This window comes from Malania oleifera, chromosome 12 (assembly GCF_029873635.1).
Source record: "Malania oleifera isolate guangnan ecotype guangnan chromosome 12, ASM2987363v1, whole genome shotgun sequence".
Taxonomy (NCBI): domain Eukaryota; kingdom Viridiplantae; phylum Streptophyta; class Magnoliopsida; order Santalales; family Ximeniaceae; genus Malania; species Malania oleifera.
The window spans coordinates 75,967,338-75,990,658 of NC_080428.1; the positions used below are offsets into that span (position 1 = coordinate 75,967,338).

The window sequence follows — 23,321 nt, forward strand, 5'->3', positions numbered from 1 at the left end:
GATAGAGCTGGGAAGCCGTCCCGGGTTCGAATCGGCCCCCGACATCCTCTGCCCAGTAAAAAAAAATTAGCTTCTTTATATTTAATTTTAAATTATTCAAAATTTAAATTTTAAACAAACTATGAATTACTTCACCACTGTGAGTTAAAGAATAGGGAGCAATTTTCAACTTTTATTTATTTTAAAATGTCCATCTTTGACAAGTATGAAATTAAAATAAAATTATTTATCAATAATTAATTAATAAATTTGTACATTTATTTATTAAAAAAACCTACATACAATTCCTACGATATGAAGATACTGAAAACATTTGTTTATTAATTATTACTTAGTTTGTGTTTGAAGAAATAAATTTCTGTCCAATTTTATATTATATTTCACTTAAATTAATAAAAATTGGGGTTCCAGGATTGGATAATTACTTTATTGAAACATGAGTTGTTGCTGGGCAAGTTTATAAATGTTATGAATAAAATTATCATTAGTCCTTGTACTTTATATTAAAATATATTTTAATATCTATATTTTTAATTTGTACAATTAAGGAGTTGCACTTATTATTTTATTCAATTAAAATTGACATCTATTCTAACTTTATGGTTAAAATTAGAAAATTAAAATTAATGAAAGAGCCTTATTAGTTACTTAAAAATATTTATATTATTTTTAAATTATGACATAAAATTTCCTAAAATTTTTATAAAACAATAAACCTATTAACAATAATAGTCATAAAACATGTAATATCAGTTTTCCAATGTATATACCTAAGCAATTTTATTAAATTTACTAATAATTTTAAATTTAATTAAGATGACAAAAATAATTACATAAAATCAGTAAGTACAAATCCTCAGTTGCATTAATAAAAAGTACAGAGACTAGAATAAATTTTATTTAATAATATAATGTTTATTGATATTTTTGTCCTTTCATAATTTTTTCTCTTTAAAAAGTAATATTCAAGAAAAGTGGAAGAATTATATCCAACACCCAGCCAAGAATAACTTGTTTTATATAGCTAATAGTATATGTATATATAAAATAAAAGCTATATAGCTACAACAAAAAAAACGGACATTAAACAGATAGAAAAATTTAACTCTTAACCATAGTCTTGCATATAAGCAAGATCACCAGCATAAATGTTTCAATGACCCAAGGAAACATCAAGCTGTTATTGAAATCAGGTAGGTTTAAGAGATGAAGGAAGCATGTTACCAAAGATGGAGTTTGGTTGTGTCACCAAAGATGGGGTTTGGTTGCCACGGGGAGGGGATATTGGGCTCATCAAGCAAAGCGACTCAGATCCTATTGGCACAATTGAGTAGCAAAATCTACTAATCTACAATGCCCTAATAAACATTTTATACATTAGAGAAGCCAAAGTTGTTCCACGAAGCTGCATGAGTGCATCCAGCTACCCAGTTTTAGTCAAATGTTCAATAATTCCCAATTCTGACCAACTACTACACTCTATTTTCAACACAGAATGCCGTTCCACAGAACGGCTTCGAGTATACAATGCAGAAGCCCTCGTCCACCAACCGTGTCTTGAGATGGGTCGATCAACTCAGATGGGCACCTGTCTGCATGGGGCTGGCCTGCAAAAGAAGCTTGTCCCTGCAATGTCAAGCCGCTGAGAGGCTAGTCCCTGCAAACCAGAAATGAGAAAGATTGGACCTACTTTTTCATGATGGAGTTCGCATAATTCAAAAATGTTAAGATACTAGAACCATTCAACATATGAATGCAATGCATGGGCATAGTGATCGACGTTTTTCCCGTGTGTAAATACACTGATTACAACAAAATGTCATCATAATATCTCATTGCATGTCACCACCACTCTACCACCAAGAAGGTAATGGAATGAAAACGTACAAAATGGAATCGAATTTATTAATTAATTTCTAAATCTCAAATCAAGTACAAAAAATTAAAACCATCCCCAATGTAAAGAGACATACAAAAAGCTTGTCAACTGAAACACAATATCCACTCCAATCATCTTATTACATACCATGACTCTCATAACGGTCCCCAGTCCCCAATTTCTCTACATTTGAAACTATAAAAAATAGTCCAAATCTACGTGCAAAATAAAATTTTAACATAAGCACACTGATCAAGATTTTAGATAAACAGGGAATCAAGTATTCTGAACATGGCAAACTTTTTCTATAAGTGAAAGAAAAATTCACTAAGGTGCCAAGGAGGTGCTCGCGCGCACACACAAAAACCAAATACACAGATTACTAATTAACGGAGTCTATAAAATCAATGGCAACCAGAATATTCACAAATGCTAATACAGAGTTTAAATCCAACATTCTATAGCTTTCCAGGCAGCCAACTCCCCTGGAAAGCTCATCTATTCTTCTCCCTCCACACCAGCCAATAAATGCTTTAATTGATCAACCAAGCCAAACCTTTTCCTATTTGTTAGAATTATCGAAGACCATAGTTCACCTTCAATTGATCCTACCAATATTGCATCTGCACAATCACAGAGTAATCTGGTCCCTGCAGTTAATCAATAAATGCTGCACCAATCCAGGTTTTTTTTCTTTTTTAAACAGAGGAAACATGATTGAAAACAGAACTCCCCTTTTCACAAGTTATCAAGAATCAGACTCCACTCCAAATTAGCCCCATGCAAAAAAGGCAAATTTGGGAGGTGCAGGAGTCCTCAATATGGCAGTCCATAGGAAATTCCTTGCATCACTACCAGCATTCCCATTGTTACTAATTCAGTTATTCGGTAGAAGGACTTTACCTCAAATTCCCACTCATATTGTGCTTCCATTTAATTGTATAATCCCTCCCACCTGTCTTCCAAAAGTAATCACAAAAAATTGAAGTACTTTCAAACTCCCTATCAAAAGCTCCCTGTATCTGAAAAAGTGGGATTAGAACTGACCAAGGCTTCTACGCTGCTGGTTCCTTCAGAAAGATAAGATACTGACTCATCATCAAAGAATAACCCAAACCAGCAACCATGCCTGAACTGAGTAGTTTCCTATCCTTCCCACTACAAAAGATAGTCCACTTGAGGAAAAAATCCAACTCATACCCAATATTCTTCCATACCCCTACACCATAGCACCCATAGGCTTTGGAGTAATCCAATCATTATGATACAACTCATTTGTACACCAAAAACCTCCCAGCAAGAGGGATCCTTTTCCTCCATCAACCTATTAAGTATAGAAAAACTCTTTATTCCTGAACCACCTGTCCAAGCTTCCTTCCCCAAAAAAATCATAGCCTTCCAAGGTTATCACCATTTTCTCCTTGCCCCTATCCTCTTCACTTTTCTTGTTTTTCTCACCCTCTTCCAGCCAAAATCTTGGACAAACCAACCACACAATTTTCTTGATTCTCAAGAAACAAAGCATGAATTTCACCCCTATCCTCTTCACTTTTCTTGTTTTTCTCACCCTATTCCAGCCAAAATCTTGGACAAACCAACCACACAATTTTCTTGATTCTCAAGAAACAAAGCATGAATTTCACCCTCAGATGTTTTTTGAAAAATTCACCCCAGCTTTCTCACTGGCGGCTTCAAACAGCTCTTTCAATGTCTTGTCCAATAAAAGGGATAATATGAATTCACTGTCTCATCCAAAAAATGATGCAGGAGTGCAGGACAGCATCAAGGATCTACTGCCAAGGGAGAAATTAGAACAAATTGAAGAGAAGAAGGAAGGGGAAGAATAAAAAGAGAGGGGAAAGAAGGAGATACACTTGGGGAGCGGGGGACCACACATTAATTTTCAATTCAAATCCAACAATACACCTCCTACATAACTTTCACATACTATTTACATGGAAGCCAATAACACAAGAAATTATACACATATCCCTAAAACTACATGAAACTACAAACACACCCCTAAGCTAAACAAATATTACAAACAAGCCCCCAAAACGCACAATCCTACTACAAGAAAACTTAACACGCAATCATACATAATAACCCACAATCCTACTACAAGAAAACTTAACACGCAATCATACATAATAAACAATGAATTAACTAAGCACATTTAGATTTAGGACCAATAATCCATTGACGCTCTTCATCAACATAGGTCCCCAAATTGGATCAAAATGATCCATCCAAATACCCGCTTCCTGCCCTACATCTAATGGTCTCACTTCTGTTCATCCAACAGAATCAAATCATAGAATTTGCTCATGTCACTAAACTATATCTCTATCATACTTGATCGAAAGACAACTTAATGACAAGTACTAGAACCATTGTTCTAGGACCACCTAATGATGAGTAATTAATATATTGCCACAAGTATTTAACAACAATGATAATCAGCATAAGCACAAGACATGCTAAATTTAACATTGTTGAAAAAGCTAATCTTATTTGCAAATTAACAAAAAATATAAGTTAATTATTTTCAGACTTTAGTCAGCTTAATATGGAGCTTGTAGGAACCTCAAATTACAACTATCTTCTGATCTCCAGATTTTTCTTCCTCTAGATAGGGAGAAGGATGCTTTGGTGACCTCCTATCACTACCAAAGAGATCTAATCTTGTATTGCGACTTAATAAAAACTGCAGGTTAATTTTTAAATTTGACTTTTCAGGTCCCTTCAGACTTTAGTCAAGTTTTAGTCAAATTACGGGCACAATCCTCAACTAGCAACCTGCCAATTTCCAGATCCTTTTCTCTGGATAGGGAGAAGGATGCTTTGGTGAGCTCCTATTTGAGTCCTTCTAACAGCAAGGTTGTTAGGGAGATAAATTTTGCAAGCTAAGCTAAAAATCTTCTTGAACTTTTACAACCATACGTTCAGTTTGGGGGTCCAGTGGCTGAAAGAAGATGTTTGGGGGAAGGGGAGCTCCTATTGAGTTCTTCTAACAACAAGGTTTTTAGGGAGATTAATTTTGAAGGCAATATAAAAATCTTCTTAAAAATTTACAACCTGCCAATCCATTTGGGGGTCCTGTGGCTGAGAAGATGGGATTATTTGGAGGCTGAACAAACCAGGGAGTTCACTCTGGAGCATAATAACGTGGAAGACTTTCAAAGGATGGAAAGCATGACATGGCAGAAGATCTCAGCAACTGAAAAACTTCACGAATGGGGGCATTCCAAAAAAATATATTTCTTTTTTAAAAATTTGAAAAAAAAAAGGGAGGGGGGGCAGAGGGCAATCTTGGGGAAGAGGTGCTATTTGTCTGAAACATGATGACCATCTCCTTCTACATTGTGACTAGACAAGATAGGTGTGAGCTTTAGCCTATTCAATCTTGGGTTTATGCTAGACTGTTGGCCCCATCAAGGGGCTGTTATCCTGGATAAAGATAGGAGAGAAATTAATCACTGTATGTCTCTCAATGTTTTTTGGCTGGTGTGGAAGAAAAGAAATAGAAGAGCTTCTGAAGGTAAGGAGATACCTATCTGAAGTCTAAAGCGATGGCTCAAAACACTAACAGCAGACTGGGTTCACATGGCATAACAGGATGGAAGTGCAAACTGTCTTAGAAGTTCACAACTGGGCCAAAATTCTAAACATGCAACACAACTAATGCAAGAAAAATAAGTAAGCTGGGTGATATTTACAACCACTAAAGATTACACGCTCACAGGTACATTATGGAAAGTACAGTATTTTGTCATGAAATCTTGAAACATGGATACTCATTTTTAGTTCAGCACTGTGGATATCTAATTTATAAAAATACAAATAAACACACACACACAAACACACACACGAAAAAACACAACACACTCTCCAGGTGGAATACACCTACTCCCTCATAAAGTCGTATAGATGAATAGATGGTCTCTGAGTGTGTTCGCAAATAATTCAATGATTACTCATCCAAGAAATCGTATATTAGCTCCCCGGCAATGTTTAGGTTTCATTGACTTTGTTCATATGTACAATTTGCAACCTCATAAAAAAATCAAAACGAAACCAAACTAAATCTTAACGTAAAAGGAGTATGCTTTCCATATTCCTTCCTAACTGAATGTTATCGAACTGGGGTAATTTATGAATCATAACCATTTTAATATTGTGCATTGCTCATATTATTTCCCCATGTAGTTAGATGCTCGAAAAAAACCATAAGCTTTCACATGACTTCTACTTTTTACATATGCAGTAAAAACTTATAAAGTTTTCATTGAACATTGATGCTCCAAGATTTTATTTTATTTTTTGAATTATCATTGATAAGCAGAATTTCCTAAACCTCAATCACAAATGGATACTTGGTTCCTCCCAGATCGATTCTTATTTGGAAAATATTTGGTTTGATGATCTATTCATTCAAGTGTTGGTTGGATGTCCATGGATGAAAACCTAATTCTAAGTTCTTATAATTTTATTTTTTTCTATTTTTCTTATACCTAGTTTGGAGACTAAAAAGTTCTATGTATGCATTTTTCTTCTTGTTTAACACATGAACATTCTATATTTTATTTTTTGGATAAAAAAAAACCATTAAAAGACTAAAATATGGCATTTCTCTTCTTCTTGCCAATAGCAACTAAAGCAACCAAGATGACATAGTAGTATATGTTATATTTAAAGTGATCAAAATTTACTAAAAATCATTTAAAGCATTAGAATACAGGACTCTTGGATCAAAACTGTCAATCTTTATGTTTCTAAGAAATTTGCTAATGCAAAAAATGAATTCACGGATGTTGTGTCCGTCACACATTATGTATCCGCGGAACCACAATTGTCACCATTACAGGGGCCATTACTGTTATTTAAAACCAAGCTTGTTCCCAATCATCTCAGCAACAACTGGACCAAGCTGGAACGCATGCTTCGTTCCTGGCCGCTTTGAAGAAGAAGATTCTTGTTTGATTGACTTGGGCATCTCAGTTCTTTTTATTTTCAAGGATATTCTAGTTCCATAGTCATGGTTTCTTCTGCACCTCAGAAGTCAAGGCCAGGTACTCTCAAACGGTAGAAGAACAATGACACAGCAAAATAAGCATAGACCTACCAAGCTAATTTAATTTTTTAAATTTGAAAAAAAAATTGTAATTTTTATGATACAGATTTTTTTAGATTAGTTTTAGATGTAAGAAGTCTTCTGAACTCTTGATTAGTTAAGTGATTTAACTTTGGTTAGAAGATTTAGCCTAAATTAAGGGTTTTTTTCCTTAATTTCAGGATCTAGTTTCACTGTGTCCTACAGATATCTATATATAATAAATTTGAAGGGAGTGGGATTGAAGGTTTTATGTGCCGCACTCCCTCCCCTCCCCCCCAACCCCGGGCTCCCCCCCCCCCCCCCCAATTGTTCTACATCGCATCTAAAATAGCAGTGTGAAATAAAACAGCTTATTAAAAAGAAAAAAAAAAAAATTAACTGCAGCTTGTAAATATCTATGTGTAAGAATTGTTCATGATGAGTTGGAGAAAAGATCACTTACCAGTACTTAATTAAGCCGTCCCAACCACAGGTTGCCACTTTACTTTGTTCCAATGGATGCCATTCACACCCAATGCATACCCCATCATGGCACTTGATTGTTCTGAAGACCTTACAACTCTTCCAGTCCCAAAACCAGCATCTACCCTCCCCATCTCCTGACATGACAAACCTTCCATCCGGTGAGAAATTGACCTGGCAAGCATAGCCTGCCACTATATGTCCTGCAAACCTCTTCTTCTTGTTAAGCTGAAATCTTTCCCTTGTGCTGTATATAAGAATCTGATTATCCAAACTTTGTGCAGCAAGCCAATTGGTATTCGGGTGAAGGGAAATTGAAGGCATTGAGTGCATATGAGGTTCACTTATATATTTTATGACAACTGGAATCCCAAATTCCCAGACCCGAAGGGATTTATCATCACTTGAAGTAACGAATCTCCTATTATTGTCTACAAATGTGATGGTATTCACTGCACCCAGATGTTGATCATACTCTTGTGTTATCTGCCCAGTGTTCATATCCCATTGAACAATCTTCTTATCACTCATCCCTGCCAAAAGAATGTTTTGCTTATCGTCATCTGGGTTTAGCTTCACCACGTATGGGATCTTCCCCGTAGAGAAAGTTGAAATAACCTTCCCAGTCTCTGTATCCCAGTACTTGATGTTCTTATCATACCCAGCAGTCAAAAACTTGGACCCATCATTACAAAACGAAATATCCCGAACAGCCTTTGAATGCCCCATGTAAGTCCTCATACACTTGCCCGAATTGAACACATCCCAAATCTTCACCTTTGTATCCATCCCCGCAGAAAGAATCAAATGCCCGTGCTTGGGGAAGAACCGAATCGCAGAAACTCCCTTCGTGTGCCCACTCCAAGTATGCACTAACCTCTTCGGTATATAACAGTGATCATTCACAGCCTTCGCGTCTTTCGGGGGAGCAATCCACGACCTTCCCTGATAATCTCTCTCCTCCTTCCCATGGAACGTACTCTTATCTGGGGCTGCCTCAGGCTTCTCACCGCCACCGCCTCTCTCTTCAGCCTTCTTCTTCGCATACTCCTCCGCGTACTTCTTCTGCTCCTCCGTTAACTCCGCCTGCACCTCCTCCTTCCTCCCCGACCACGGACTCTTCCTATTCTTCATCAACCACGTATCCGACGCCGGATTCTCAATCTCTGACGCATCCACATTAATCTCCTCCTCACCCTCCATCAACTCCTTCTTTTTCTCGATCTTCCTCTTCTTCTGCTCGTGCTGCGGGATGTTATAGACGGAAATGCCGTCATTTTGGCGCAGAGCATCCAAATCGCCGACGTAGTTGTTGGCGGAGGGATCGGCGGCGTAGCCGTACTTGTAGAAAGTATTGTACTGCTCGTCGAAGACGAACGACTCGATATGCGCGTTCTCGACGACGCCGAGCGTATGGTTGCGCATGCCCTGCGCGACGCCGTCCTTGGCGTAAGGGTGGGCGGGACCGTAGATCGGAGCCCAGAGCTGCTCGTAGGTGGGGTTGAAGGCGACGGCATGCTGAGCCGGGTCGAGGGGCTTCTCTAGCGCACGGTTGGCTTCGGCGACAGTGAGGGCGAGCGTGGTGTCGTCGACCTTTGGCGCGGCGGATTTGGAAGGGAGGGAGATCCGAGGAGGGGAGGAACCTGGGGAAGACGTTGAACTAGGGTTCCGAATTTCTTCATCTTCTGTCTGGACTGCATCTTCGTCTTCGTTCGCGTTAGCATAACCCTGTAACAAATCCATAGCTGCGGCTTCGGAGGAAGTCGATCGAAACCCTAGGGAGCCTTGTTGCTTCGATCTATTGTTTTGGATGCTTGCGAATTTTATTTTTTCAGATTAAAAATATTTAAAAATATTATTTATATAGTTTTGGGCAAAACAAAGTATAATAAAACCTCATATTTAAAAAAAAAAAAATTGTCCTCCTTTTAAATATGAAGGGAGATTTAAATTTTTTTGATAAATTACAATTTAAATGAAATATTTTTAAAAAATAAAAAATAAAATATTATATTTTTAAACAGATTCTTAATAGGTACACATTTATGATCCATTTATTAAATAAGCAAATTTATAATTTGGTCACTCGTTAGTAAATTGGTCAATCCAAACACATTTAACCCTTACCCATTTTCGACCTATCTAAGCCCGACCCACTAATCCGTTTTATCACCCCTACTCTAAGACATAAAATGCTCTATCAATAGAGTTTATATGTTTCATCAATAAGAAAATTGTATGTTATTTTGAAAGGACATATGAGTTGGATCATTAATACTGCTATTTTATAACAATTTTGGAGTATAACTATTTTTCACCACCAAAAACTTAATTATAGAATTATAGAAATCTACTCATATTAGATCAATCTTATTTAAAATTTCTAATCCGATTTAATTCAAGCTCACACCTAGATTGTGTAAACTTCAACTTCCAATATAAAAATGTATATTTTTTGCAATTGCAAAATTTTAATATCTAATGCATTAATCTTTTTTTTGTGTCAAATATTTTAGATTGAGTTTTAAAGTATTTTAAGTATGTTTTGTCATATGGCAAGCCTCATTGAGCCTTGAAAGATTGGATATTATAGGTATTATTTTTCACTTTATATTTTTTTATGCTAATATTTTTTGGTCAATCACCTCATCCTAAGGATAAGAGGTTCGCCACTATTCCTCTCCACTTGAAATATTATATTATATAATTTATTTTGTATGTGAATGCATAATTTATGCATAAAGCATAGATATGAAATTAATATGAAATTAAGTTTTTGTATAGTGAATTAAACCTTAGACAATTTGTTTAAACTAAATTAAGATTAGATGACATATGCCTTCTTGATTAAATGTTTAGTACTTTCATTTTGGAGGTTTAAGTTCAAATCATAATAGGGTTGGGAGACGGTTTACCTCCAATTTCAGGTTACGCTAGAATATGCTCTTTTTAAATCAGCTTATTCATATTAGATCATATATTTTTAAAAAAATTTATCCTAATATTGTGTTTGAAAGCATAAATTTTGAGTTTTAAATTTGAATTTTGATGGATTTGAATAAAATATAATATAATTCTATATAATATTTGCTCAAATCGATACAAATTTAAATTTAAGATCTTTCTCAAATGTAGGATAATTATTTTTTAAAAAAATAAATTTTAAAGATAAATAATTTAGAAATAATTTTAGAACTGCGACATATTTATTTATAAATTAAACAATCTCATCAACTCCATGCCTAATAAAAAAATCTCGAGATTAGTCGATGATTGTTGTTAATTTGATTTTAGGGCATGACTATTAAATTTTGTTTAAGAATTTCAAATTTAATAAAAAAAATATTATAATTTTAATCCTTTTTTTTTCTGCATGATTTTTTTTTTAAGCTAGCATTGAACATCACTTTCAATGGCACTTACATGTAACAACAGGGGGAAAGTGCCCTCACTGAAATTTTTAATGAAAAGAAATTATGAACAAGTTGACAGTTTATTCTTATCAAAATACTATTTTGTCCCCACTTTTAAAAACAACAAACTTAAAAGACTTAAAACTTTATTGTAAAATAGACAAAATAAGACAAATTAATAATAAGAAGATGTTAAGAAATATTTCTTTTAGTTTTTGTTTAAATAAATGTTGTTTAAAACAGCTATTAATTGCGCTACTTGTAAATACATTTGCCTTTAAATTAGGTGTATTGGAAATACAAAATATTTTAATTTTAATATTATTTATATATTTTTTTGTTGGAGAAAATTTCTAAATCAACCACTGATCATTTTTATAAAATATTATTATTCCAACGTCTAGGGGAGAGCTAATGACGGTATGGCAAGCACAAGTGGTTCATTCCCCAAACCCTTCCATGGGATTAACATATTAATACAGGTAATTAATATAATAGTCAATCTAATTAACCATTCTCACTATCAACTAACATCTATTCATATTAATGTTGTAAAACATATGTATTTATGTGGATGACTATATAAATAATAGGTTATAACATTTAGTATGTCTACATAATGGTTCATTATGTGATTAACATTTGAGATTTCAATGTCTATATAAGGACATGTTTTACAACAAAATGAAACAATAAAATGATTAGTAACATCTAGTTCCTGAAGAACTAGACTGTTGAATTTTTATTTAACCATCACTCTATTTAACCGTCACTTTATTTAATCGACCTGAATTTTAAAATTTACCCGTTACCATTCCGCAATAAAACCAAAACCGTCACCGGTTTTCTCCCCTTTCAGCTAAAAATCACTTTTTTCCTATTTCTTTTATTATTTTATTTTCCCGGGTCTCTACAAATGTCTACTATTAAATTATCTTCATGTTTATGTTATTTTGAAAATTTAACTTATGTAATTTTTTTATTAAAAGTTTTACATATAATATGTTTGGTAATATTTCGTTATCTTTCCTAATTCTTAAATTTTATTTTTCATTTACTAGATCATACAAAATAAACTTGATAAATGGAGGATGACATGTGTTTGGTGGACAGTGACACGACTCACACAATTCTTCGCGTTAAAAAATATTTCTTACAATTAACATTAGCTAAAATTAATGTTAATATAATATTTGGCTCTACAAATGTAATAGAGGACTCTGGAAGAGTTCACATTATGTTTCCAAGTGGGATAAAATTGTATATTGATGATGTGTTGTATTCTAGCAAATCTCGAAGAAATATATTAAGTTTTAAAGATATACGTCACAATGGATATCATGTTGAAATAAAAAATGAAGAAGATATGAAATTTCTTTTTATTACATCTACAATTTCAAACCAGAAGATCATATTAGAAAATTTTTCAAATTTTTCATCTAGCTTATATTTCACAAAAATAAGGATGGTTGAATCAAATTTTATGCACCAGAAGTATCCTGAGCCTAGAAGTTTTATACTTTAGCATGATCGTCTTGGCCATCCTGGTTCAATTATGATGCGACGAATCATTAAAAATACACATGGACATCCATTAACGGATCAGAAAGTTCTTTTACCTAATGATCATTTTTGTACTTCTTGTGCTCAATGAAAACTACTTGTTAGACCTTCTCCATCTAAATTATCTTTAGAGTCTCCATCTTTTCTACAAAGAATACAAGGAGATATTTGTGGTCAAATCCATCCATCTTGCGGACCATTTCGATGTTTCATGGTTTTAATTGATGCTTCCACTCAATTGTCACATGTTTGTCATCTTTCAACTCGTAATGTTGCTTTTGCTAAATTTCTTGCTCAAATAAAAAAGTTAAGATCAAGTTTTTCTGATCATCCAATTTAGACTGTTCGTTTAGATAATGCAGGTGAATTTTCTTCAAAAGCATTTTATGATTATTGCATGTCAATAGGAATAAGTGATAAACATTCTATTGCACATGTTCATACACAAAATGATTTAGCAGAATCCTTCATTAAGCATTTACAATTTATTGCTAAACCTATGCTTATGCGATCAAAGCTTCCAGCATCTGCTTGGGGTCATGCATGCTGTGTCTTTGATTAGAATTAAACCAACTGCATATCACAAATTTTCACCTTCACAGTATGTTTAACCACCAACCTAATATATCTCATCTTAGAATTTTTGGTTGCGCTGTATATGTTCCTATTGCACCTGCACGACAAAGTAAGATGGGACCACAATGTCGGCTTGGTATTTATGTTGGTTTTGATTATCCTTCTATCATTAGATATCTTGAACCACTAACAGGTGATCTTTTTAGAGCAAAATTTCTAGATTGTCAATTTGATAAATCAATTTTCCCATCCTTAGGGGAAGGAAAAGGTAAAGGATTAAAAACACAAGAAATTTGTTGGAACACATCAACTTTGTCTAATCTTGATACATGCACAAATCAATGTGAACTTGAAGTTCAAAGAATAATTTATTTGCCATATGTTGCAAATCAATTGCCAGATGTTTTTACATACACCAAAAGGGTCACTCAATCATATGTTCCGGCCGCAAATATTCCTGCTAGATTGATTGTTCCTAAAGAACACTCAATGGGAATAGCAGCTAATGAATCCAAAGTGTGCCAGAAGCATGGTAGACCAATTGGTGCAAAAGATACTGTTACTTGAAAGAAAAAGGAAATGAATAAAAGTGACACTCCAAATGAGTTCATTAACACTCAAGAAGAGGTTAAAAGAAATATAAATCAACAATCCTATATTTCCACAGAAGCAACACCAGAAGTGGTTCTGGTACCGAAAAATTATGAGATCTCATTAAAATTTGGAAATATGCTGAGAAGAAATGAAGTTGTTGTTGACAGTGTGTTTGCATATGCGATTGCTTCAGAAATTATTAATAATAATGAGAGTGAGCCTCAAACTGTAGAAGAATGTCGATATCGAAATGATTGACCAAAATGGAAAGAAGCAATACAGGTTGAGTTAGACTTATTAGCCAAATGTAAGGTATTTGGACCAGTAGTCCAAACACCTGAGAATGTCAAACTTGTTGGGTATAAATGGGTTTTTGTATGTAAAAGAAATGAAATGAATGAAATTGTGAGATACAACGCACGTTTTGTAGCACAAGGTTTCTCCCAAAAGCCTGGTATAGATTATAACGAGACCTATTCCCCTGTTACAGATGCAGTTACTTTCAAATTTTTTATTAGTTTAACGGTTTCTAAAGGATTTGACATACGCCTCATGGACGTAGTAACATCTTACTTGTATGGCTCATTGGATAATAACATATATATGAAAATCTCTGAAGGATTTAAAATGCCTGAAGCATAAAATCCAAAACAATGACAAATGTATTCCGTTAAATTAAAAAGATCCTTGTATGGATTGAAACAATCTGGACGAATATGGTACAATCATTTAAGTAAATATTTGTTGAAAATTAGATATGAAAATAATATTATCTGTCCTTGTGTTTTCATTAAGAAGATAAATTCTAGATTTTCTATAGTCGCAGTTTATGTTGATGACATAAACATAGTAGGAATTGAAATTAGGATAGCTTCCCAAGAGAGGGGGTGAATTGGATTTTCAAACTTATATTCTTTTTAATACTTTGTTTTATATCAACAATCACAACAAGTAAACACAAAATCAATTCAACTTTAACCAATCAACAAGATAATCAAAATCTTAATCTTTGTATCAATAGCCCTGTAATGAATTGTAAAGCACGCAGAATTTATGTAAGCCCTGTGTTATTCCAAACTCACACTTATTTTTTGTGTTTAGTTTTTAAACAAACTTTCAGATTAATAAGTTTATGATGATCAACCAACGTAATCCCTTTCGGTTTCCACAATCAATGTTGATCGAGCCAAAACAAATTATTCTCCGGTCTATTTAAGAACCATACACTCAGAATTTAATAATTTAAAGCATACAAGCAAGTTGTAAGTATTGCTGAAAAATAAAGAGTAAGGAAGAGAGAGAGACACAAAGCTTTTACGAGGTTCAGCTTATACCCAGCCTACGTCCTTGCCTTTGGCAAACCACCAAAGGATTCACTAGTTCAGTTCCGTTGACGGGTGGAACAATACCAATTACAATCACTCCTTCCTTTATGCTAGAGCCCGCCTCTCCAAACGATATTCTCTCATTTGGTCCAACAATTTTACAACCTTGAATCGTCTATAAACAAGAATCAAGACAAAGAAAATTTGTGTACAAAATACACTCTCATAGTAGAGTAGATTAGTACAATATTCAGCACAAGAATACTTCAAAGTAAATCAGATATAAAAGGATTAAAGCTCAATACTGAATTTAGATCTCCAAATATATTCCAAGTATTGAAAGATTTAGACTTTGAAGGTTTTACTTCGGAATTTGTATCAGCAGCAACTCAGTATTTGAAATTGGATGAACACAAGAGAGTTTGAGAATTTTTATAGGATTTTGATTGCTGGAAAATTTCTTGGTATTTAAAATCTTTGAAGTTTGGGGCTATTTATAGAAGTTTAAAAGTAATTCCTTGCCCCCCAAGTTTCTTTGAAGTAATTCCCAAGTTTTTCAAAAGAATAGTTCCCATGAAATCCATTTAAAAATATTCCCGTTAGAATTTTTAAACAAACTTTCGAGGGGCAGTTGCCTTCCATAGTGAAATTTAAAAACACAGAACACTTATAGTCGCCTGCCAGAACTCAAGCAGTCGCCTGACATGACCACCCAAGCACCTGACTGTGCTCAGGCAGTCGCCTGACACCCTACTGCCTTTTTGAAAATAATTTATTTAATTTGGGCAGTCGCCTAGAAGAAGTAGGCAGTCGCCTGACCCTTCTGTTTAAAAAAAAAAAAAAATGTAATTTTAAACCCTTATTTTCTTTTATTTGAAAATCATACTTTAGGGTTTTACTAAAACTTTATTTTTTCTAAGTTTCTTTTGATTTTATGAGAGCTTCAATTTAGTTTTATATTCGGAGTTTACTTGAATTACTTACATACAAACATCCTTAAACACTATTTCTTTGATCTTCAAGTAAGTCCTTGTTCTTCTTTCATCTTTGACCTTCTAATCATCTTTATTTCTTGATCTTTTTGAATCCATAAACTTTATCATCCTTTTGAGTTTCGTCACTACCTTTAAGCTTTGCTTTCTTCCTAAAAAACTTTCACTTAAAATAAGTCATATTAAATATATCATGATTTGTTATCATCAAAATAAGAATTGTAAGTCTTGTTAGGCCAACAATCTCCCTCTTTTTGATGATGACAAATCGAGAGCAAAAATAGGAAAAAATGCTCATGACTCCCCCTTTCAATAAGCATGATATATCAAATATATTTATACAAACCATTTTACTTGCAAAATATCAAAATGAAATCATACCCATACATATTCATATTCTTACAAGCAATAAATTCATAAAAACATTCCCATACATATTCCATTTTTGCTACCCATACATATTCCATTTTTGCACTTCCTTCTCTCAAATACTATCTCTCCCCCTTTGGACATCAATCAAAAAGAAAAAAAAATGTTTAAGTTCAAGTAAAATCATATGTTGAGCATATCATCAAACATGAGTATCAAACATATGAACGCACTCAATTTATTATTTTTCAATATAGCATGTGTAGTGTATTATAACATTTAAGTATATGAGCTGTAACTTCATTACTAACAGCTTTTTCCTTTAGACAATATTCAAGATTTCAATTGTTGATTTTATGATACCGATTTAAAATTGAATTCATGATATCTATTTAATATTCATGATACTAATTGAGAATTGATACCAATTGAAAATTTAATTCATGATACCAATTGAAAATTCTCTGAATTGATTAATAGGGAAACAATCATAATATAAGCAATATGACATAACACTCCCCCTAAATTCAATACATTCAGTTTTGTTATCAATTTTGCTTTCATCATCCTATATTTCAAAACATTGATTCACATTATGTATCAAATATCAATATTATGCTCATATCATCAATGTCATACCATGCTCATAGATATAATTATTCTTGTCATGCTCAAAAGACAAATTGAACTTCTAGATTGTGATACCAAGTGAGCTTTTAAATTTTGATACCAATTAAAATTTTTAAAATGTGATACCAAAAATATTCATGGATACCAAAGACTTTATAGATACCAAAGTCATGATCACATTATACACAGCTCATGGATACCAATATAGCAACAAGTCTATCCATGTAATTCATCAATAGCATGCATGATCAAGAATTAATCTCATATCAAAATTCATGCTTATACTCAATAATCTCATGCTCAAATTTTCAATATAGTGAGCTATAAATTTTCAAAATAAGTCAAGCATATCATGTAGCATATCATATAGGCATGTAATCATATAACATCTCATATAGTCATTCATTCTCAAACTTATCTTAAACTCTTCTTTAAGTTTTTCAATTTTAACTAGTTTGTTTGTTGATCATGAATTAAGTTACTTTCTCAATTTTTAAAGGGGATGACTTAATCCATGAAGTTTTTCAATTATGAACTAGTCTATCATCTCGGTACCCATACCTTCTTGGGTCTGGTTGGTTTCATAAAGGATGTTTCTTTAACTCTCCATATTTGTTTAGTTTTCACACATTTTCTCTTAAATGGACATTCAAACTTTATATGCCCCTTTTTCTTACATTGATAACATATGGTGTTAGTGTAATCATTAAGGGATGTGCTTGCATTATCTTTGGAGGCTTTTGAGAAACAACCCATGTAAAGACTCTTTTTCTTTTTATTTTCAACTCCATTGAAACCAATGCCTCCTTTGTTTAATGACATTCTTTGTGAGTCAATCATCTTATCAAGGTTTTCCTTTCCTTTTGTAAAGTTGTAAATAATGTTATCCTTATCTTTGATTTGATTTTTGAGATCATTTAACTCTATGTCTTTCTTGTTATCAACCTTCTTTAATGATTTCTCTAGCTCTAGAGATAATTTTCTTATTCTATCCTCTAATCCAGAAATATACATATCTTTCTCATATACCGTAGAGGATAGGGATCGAAGGTCTTCTATTATTTTTTCATTTTTGCTTTCTAGTTTCTTGATTTTCAAGTTGTTTTCTTTTTTAGTAAGATTTTTGGATTCTATTTCTTTCATTTTTGGATTAGAGGATAGAATAAGAAAATTATCTCTAGAGCTAGAGAAATCATTAAAGAAGGTTGATAACAAGAAAGACATAGAGTTAAATGATCTCAAAAATCAAATCAAAGATAAGGATAAAATTATTTACAACTTTACAAAAGGAAAGGAAAACCTTGATAAGATGATTGGCTCACAAAGAATGTCACTAAACAAAGAAGTCATTGGTTTCAATGGAGTTGAAAATAAAAAGAAAAAGAGTCATTAGTTCTACACCAACTCAGAGACATTGGAATGGAGTAAAACATGTTCTTCGTTATCTCCGCAGTACATATGATATGGGTTTGTTTTACCCAAAGGGGGTAAAGGCTGTGTTAAAGGATGTAACACCCCGACGCCGAGGGGCTTGGGATATTAACTTTTTACTACTGATTTACAGCGGAAGCAAAATAAACTCAATTTTTATTCAAACCAGAGCGCTAATTATTCATGTTACAATCACTTATTTCAAAAGAAGAAAATTACACAAACGTAAATATCTGAAATCATACTAATATTTCTAGTCAATTTTTATTTTTCTAATCCCCACCCGCATGCTTGCTAAGCCTGATTTCCGACATGTCCTTCAGAGTTATCTGAAATCAAATATGATTGGGGTGAGACGACGCTCAGTAAGTAAATAAGATTATTATTAGTGTGTGGCCAAAATGAGCTTTTAAAGAATTTCGTAAAATAATATTTAATACTATAACTTCAAAACTGCTTTTAGAATAAACATAAATTTAAAAATTCCTGCATAAAACTTTTGTCATCAATTTTAACAGTAAATTTTTATAATCATATACTATAACTGTTAAATTAAACTTTTAACTTTAAAACTGTAAAAATATTTAATGATAAACATACATATACTTTTCCTTATACGTTTTCCTTAGATCGTCATTTAAGCACCAAAATGATCCTTTTCACGTAAACTTACACTTTTCCTTCAAATCATTAGTAATTTTGTACACGTAATTAAATATGTATAAACATATATTATAAAAACCACCCTTAGGCCTTTTTGCCATAAGTCATGTTTACCCCCATGACTGGGTTGTGCGGTCCGAAGACTGGACTTAGCTGGCTGGCCGACCAAACTAAATCAACGTACGTAAACTTTAAGTGAGATTTTCCTTATTAAGTCCTGGACTTAAACCAGGTGTGCACTCAGGAGAAATCCACTAACATAAATAACCACTCTGTAAACAGTGTGGGTGCACTCTGATCCGTATAAACTTTAAGCTGTGGTACCGAGCATCTGTAACTTTGAACTTTCGTTGCCATAAGGGGTTTGAAAATCATCTTATTATAATTTATGCAATTTAAAATAATATCGTGAAAATCTCATCTTTACTCATATTTACATAAAAAAAATGTAACGTAGAAATAAACTCATGCCACACAATTTTTGTGTTAAAAATATATATAATTTTATTTTTGAATAAAAAGAAATGCTAAAAATTTACCCGAGGGGATTGGAACATTTCTTAACCCAAAAATAGATGCAAGTATATTAAAGATAGAACTGGTATAATTAAATATGCGTAAAAATAAACTTATGGAAATTTTGTGGAACTAAGTAACATAATTAAAATTTACGTACCAAATAAACTCGGGTATGAATTTAAAATAAAAAGAAACTAACATAATCAAAATTTACTTACAAATAAACTCGGGTATAAATTTTGAATAAAAATACTAACATAATCAAATTTACTTACAAATAAACTCGGGTATAAATTTTGAATAAAAATACTAACATAATCAAATTTACTTACCTTCTTCTTTTACCGTGTGCTACGAACACAATAATTATCTTTAAGAAATGAGATCGGAAAAAGTGGGTGATTAAGAATTTATTCAAAAATTCTCTCTCCACCACAAATTCTTTCACTCACTAATCCTTCTCTTCCTTGGAAAATTGTTGTGAAAAATGAAGATTGAGAGCTCCCTATTTATAGGAAAATTTTGGGGAAGAAATAGAATTTATAAAAGTGTGGGGAGATGGGTGAAATTATAATTTTAAAAATTAAAGAATGGGCAAGGGATGGGCAAGGTATGGGTTGAGTGGAGGCTATTTGGGAGTGCTTGCCACCATTCCCACTAAATAAATTTTTAATTAATTACTTACCTAATTAATTAATCCATTACCTAACTAATTATTTTATTATTTTATTATTTTTCTTAATCATTATTATCATTATTATTATCATTGTTATTAATTTTAAACTTGAGTGGAGGCCATTTGGGAGTGCTTGCCACCATTCTCACTAAATAAATTTTTAATTAATTACTTACCTTATTAATTAATCCATTACCTAACTAATTATTTTATTATTTTATTATTTTTCTTAATCATTATTATTATCATTGTTATTAATTTTAAACTATATTTAGTATTTATTTTATTTTATTTTATTTTTGAACAAGAATTAAATTTAAATTTTAAAAACTCATGTGGGCCCCACATGGTCTTGTGGACCCCATGTAGTCTTGTGGGCCCCACACAATTTCGAGACCCAAATGGATCGTACGTAATTCCAATAACTCTTATACGATTTTATGCATCCTGCATAGTTTTGAGACTTGTGAAAACCTTCATACGGTTTCAGGACTCATGTGGGCCCCACACAGTCTTGTGGGCCCCGCATAGGATACCTATATTATTATTATTTTATCATATATTTCTTCAAATTATATCAGTTAAAACATTGTTTTATGTACTCATTTACGTATATAAACAGTGTCCTGTGGCTCCGGGACTCATGTGGACCCCACATAGTCTTGTGGGCCCCACATATGATACCTATATTATTATCATCTTATTATGTATTTCTACAAATTATGTCTGTCAAAACACTATTTTATGTATATATACTTATTTACGTATACAAACAGTATCTATCCTGTTTATCCTATGAAATTCCATTTTGACCAGGCCGACCTCCAGGGAGCGACTGAGCCGCAATGGTCTCTGAGCACTCGCTAAGACAAGGTCTTTCTTAGGCATCAAACATGGAATCAAGGATCCTACAGAAAAACACTTCTGTATTGATATTAACTTAATGACTATTTTTATTATTTTATTATTATTGTACTTTAATCATATATATATATTTTTGGGTCATCACAAAGGATATGCTGATGCAAGATATCTTTCTAATCCTTATAAAGCTCGATCACAAACAGACTATATTTTTACATGTGGTGATACTACTATCTCATGGCGATCTGTAAAGTAAATGATCACTGCTACCTCTTCAAACCATTCATAAATATTGCTAGTTCATGAAGCAAATTGTGAATGTGTATGATTAAGAACTATAATCCAACACATTAAAGGGGCAAGTGAATTATCACAGGAGAATGCCACGCCAACAATATTGTACAAGGACAATGCAGCATGTATTGCACAAATCAAAGGTGGGTACATAAAAAGTGATAGAACTAAAAATACTTCACCAAAGTTCTTTTACACTCATGAACTTCTAAAAAAAGGAGATGTTGACATTTGTAAAATTCGTTCAAATGACAACTCAGCAGATCTATTCACAAAAGCATTGCCAACTTCAATTTTCAAAAAGCATGTACATAAAATTGGAATGCGATAACTTAAGGACATTTCTTAATTGATTGTATTTTTTAGGGGAAGTATGAATATTGTACTCTTTTTCATTCGTTAAGGATTCGTCCCACAAGGTTTTCCTTAACGAAAGTTTTAACGAGGCATATTCATAGTGTATAGTCATCCAAGGGGAAGTGTTATAAAACATGTATATTTATGTGGATGACTATATAGACAATAGGTTACAACCTTTGGTATGCCCACGTAATGGTTTATTATGTGGTTAAAGACATGCCTTACAACAAAATGAAACAATAAGATGATTAGCAATATCTAGTTCCTGAAGAGCTATATTGTTGAATTTCTATAATTCAAAACTTTTTTGTATTCTTCTTTATTTCATTTACAACAATTAAGTTATTATAAATAAAGAGTATATTTTTGAAAATGTAGGTCATTTGTTACGTCCAAATGTCAAATGTTTTCAAAGATCATGTCAAGGCATAAACATCAAGTGTCAAATTGTGACAAAGAATAAGAAATCATTTGTGCCATTGAGTAAAAAATGCATAGAAGTATTCATGGAATAAACACAAATATAGGAGGGGAACTTATCACTTCAAAGGTTGAAACTACTTGCCAAAGGCTAGTAGCAAAATTTAATGCACACAGAAATATTTTACAGCAAAGTTATTAAACAATGAGTTTTTTAAAATAATTAATGGTAATTAGAAATAATTATAGATTAATATAGTTATTTTAGATATTCAATGCACTTTCTTGAATTAACTAAAGGTTGATGGAATGAGTTGTATTGCGTAAAAAAAAAGAAAGAAAAGTAATAGGTCTTTTTACACCACATTAAATTATTGGATTGATTTATCATTATAAATAAAATAATGAATTTTTATGACTAGCCTATTATTTTATAAGAAAGTTGGCAATTTTGGTTTGACAATTTCAAATCAGTTCTTCATGAGCAAATAGAAAAGGTGGAATTTAAAATCGATTGAGTTCATTGGGATTTTTTTATTCATTTAATTTACTATGTATATTTTCTTAGCGACTAAGCTGAAAATGGATGAGTAACAAAGACAAAACTTTAAATAGGATAATGAGGGAGACAAAACTAGGTAAAAATTATGAAAATAAGTAGGATCAAGCACAGTTCTACTTAATTATAAAACTTTAAAAAAATATATTTCTTAAAAAAACAAATTCAAGCCTTGAATTCAACAAGTATGAATTTTTAGAAATTTTACATTACATTTTATCCTAATCCAAAAAAAAAAAAAAACAAAAACACTCACAATATGTGTGCAACTAGCGACGCTAAAATTGTAACCAAGGACAAAATAAACATTTGAATACAATGACCTAGCTATTTTATTAGAAATTTCAAAATAATTAGGAAGTCATGTCTCCCACAATAAGGTTATTATCATAATGTGCACTTTCTTGTGTCACCACCAGTTACTCAATTATCAAAGGAAAAGAAAAGCAATGTCTTACCAGTGTAACTTGCAAGGAAAATAAATGGCCTCACACTCGCATTTTGAATTTGATCTGTTACATTATTATATGAGGGGTTTGAATTTGAGCTGTCATAATGTCCGGCCAATGCCCAAAGAAGAGCAAGCATTTACCCAAGGTCATGTAAAATCTTTGAA

General features: G+C 32.7%; 1 protein-coding gene across 2 annotated transcripts; it reads right to left on the reverse strand.

The window, feature by feature from the left end:
- Window positions 1-1,317: 1,317 nt before the first annotated feature.
- On the reverse strand, window positions 1,318-9,289 carry LOC131143692 (uncharacterized). 2 transcript variants are annotated; one of them, XM_058091936.1, is made up of 2 exons: window positions 7,438-9,289; window positions 1,318-1,657 (listed from the first exon to the last, which is right to left on the reverse strand). In XM_058091936.1, exons 1-2 carry the CDS (start codon window positions 9,198-9,200, stop codon window positions 1,651-1,653), a joined length of 1,770 nt encoding a protein of 589 aa, XP_057947919.1. In that variant the 5' UTR covers window positions 9,201-9,289; the 3' UTR covers window positions 1,318-1,650. The 2 variants fall into 2 exon arrangements, with proteins under 2 accessions (XP_057947919.1, XP_057947920.1); XM_058091937.1 differs by lacking the exon at window positions 1,318-1,657 and having other exon boundaries at window positions 7,434-9,289.
- Window positions 9,290-23,321: the final 14,032 nt, after the last annotated feature.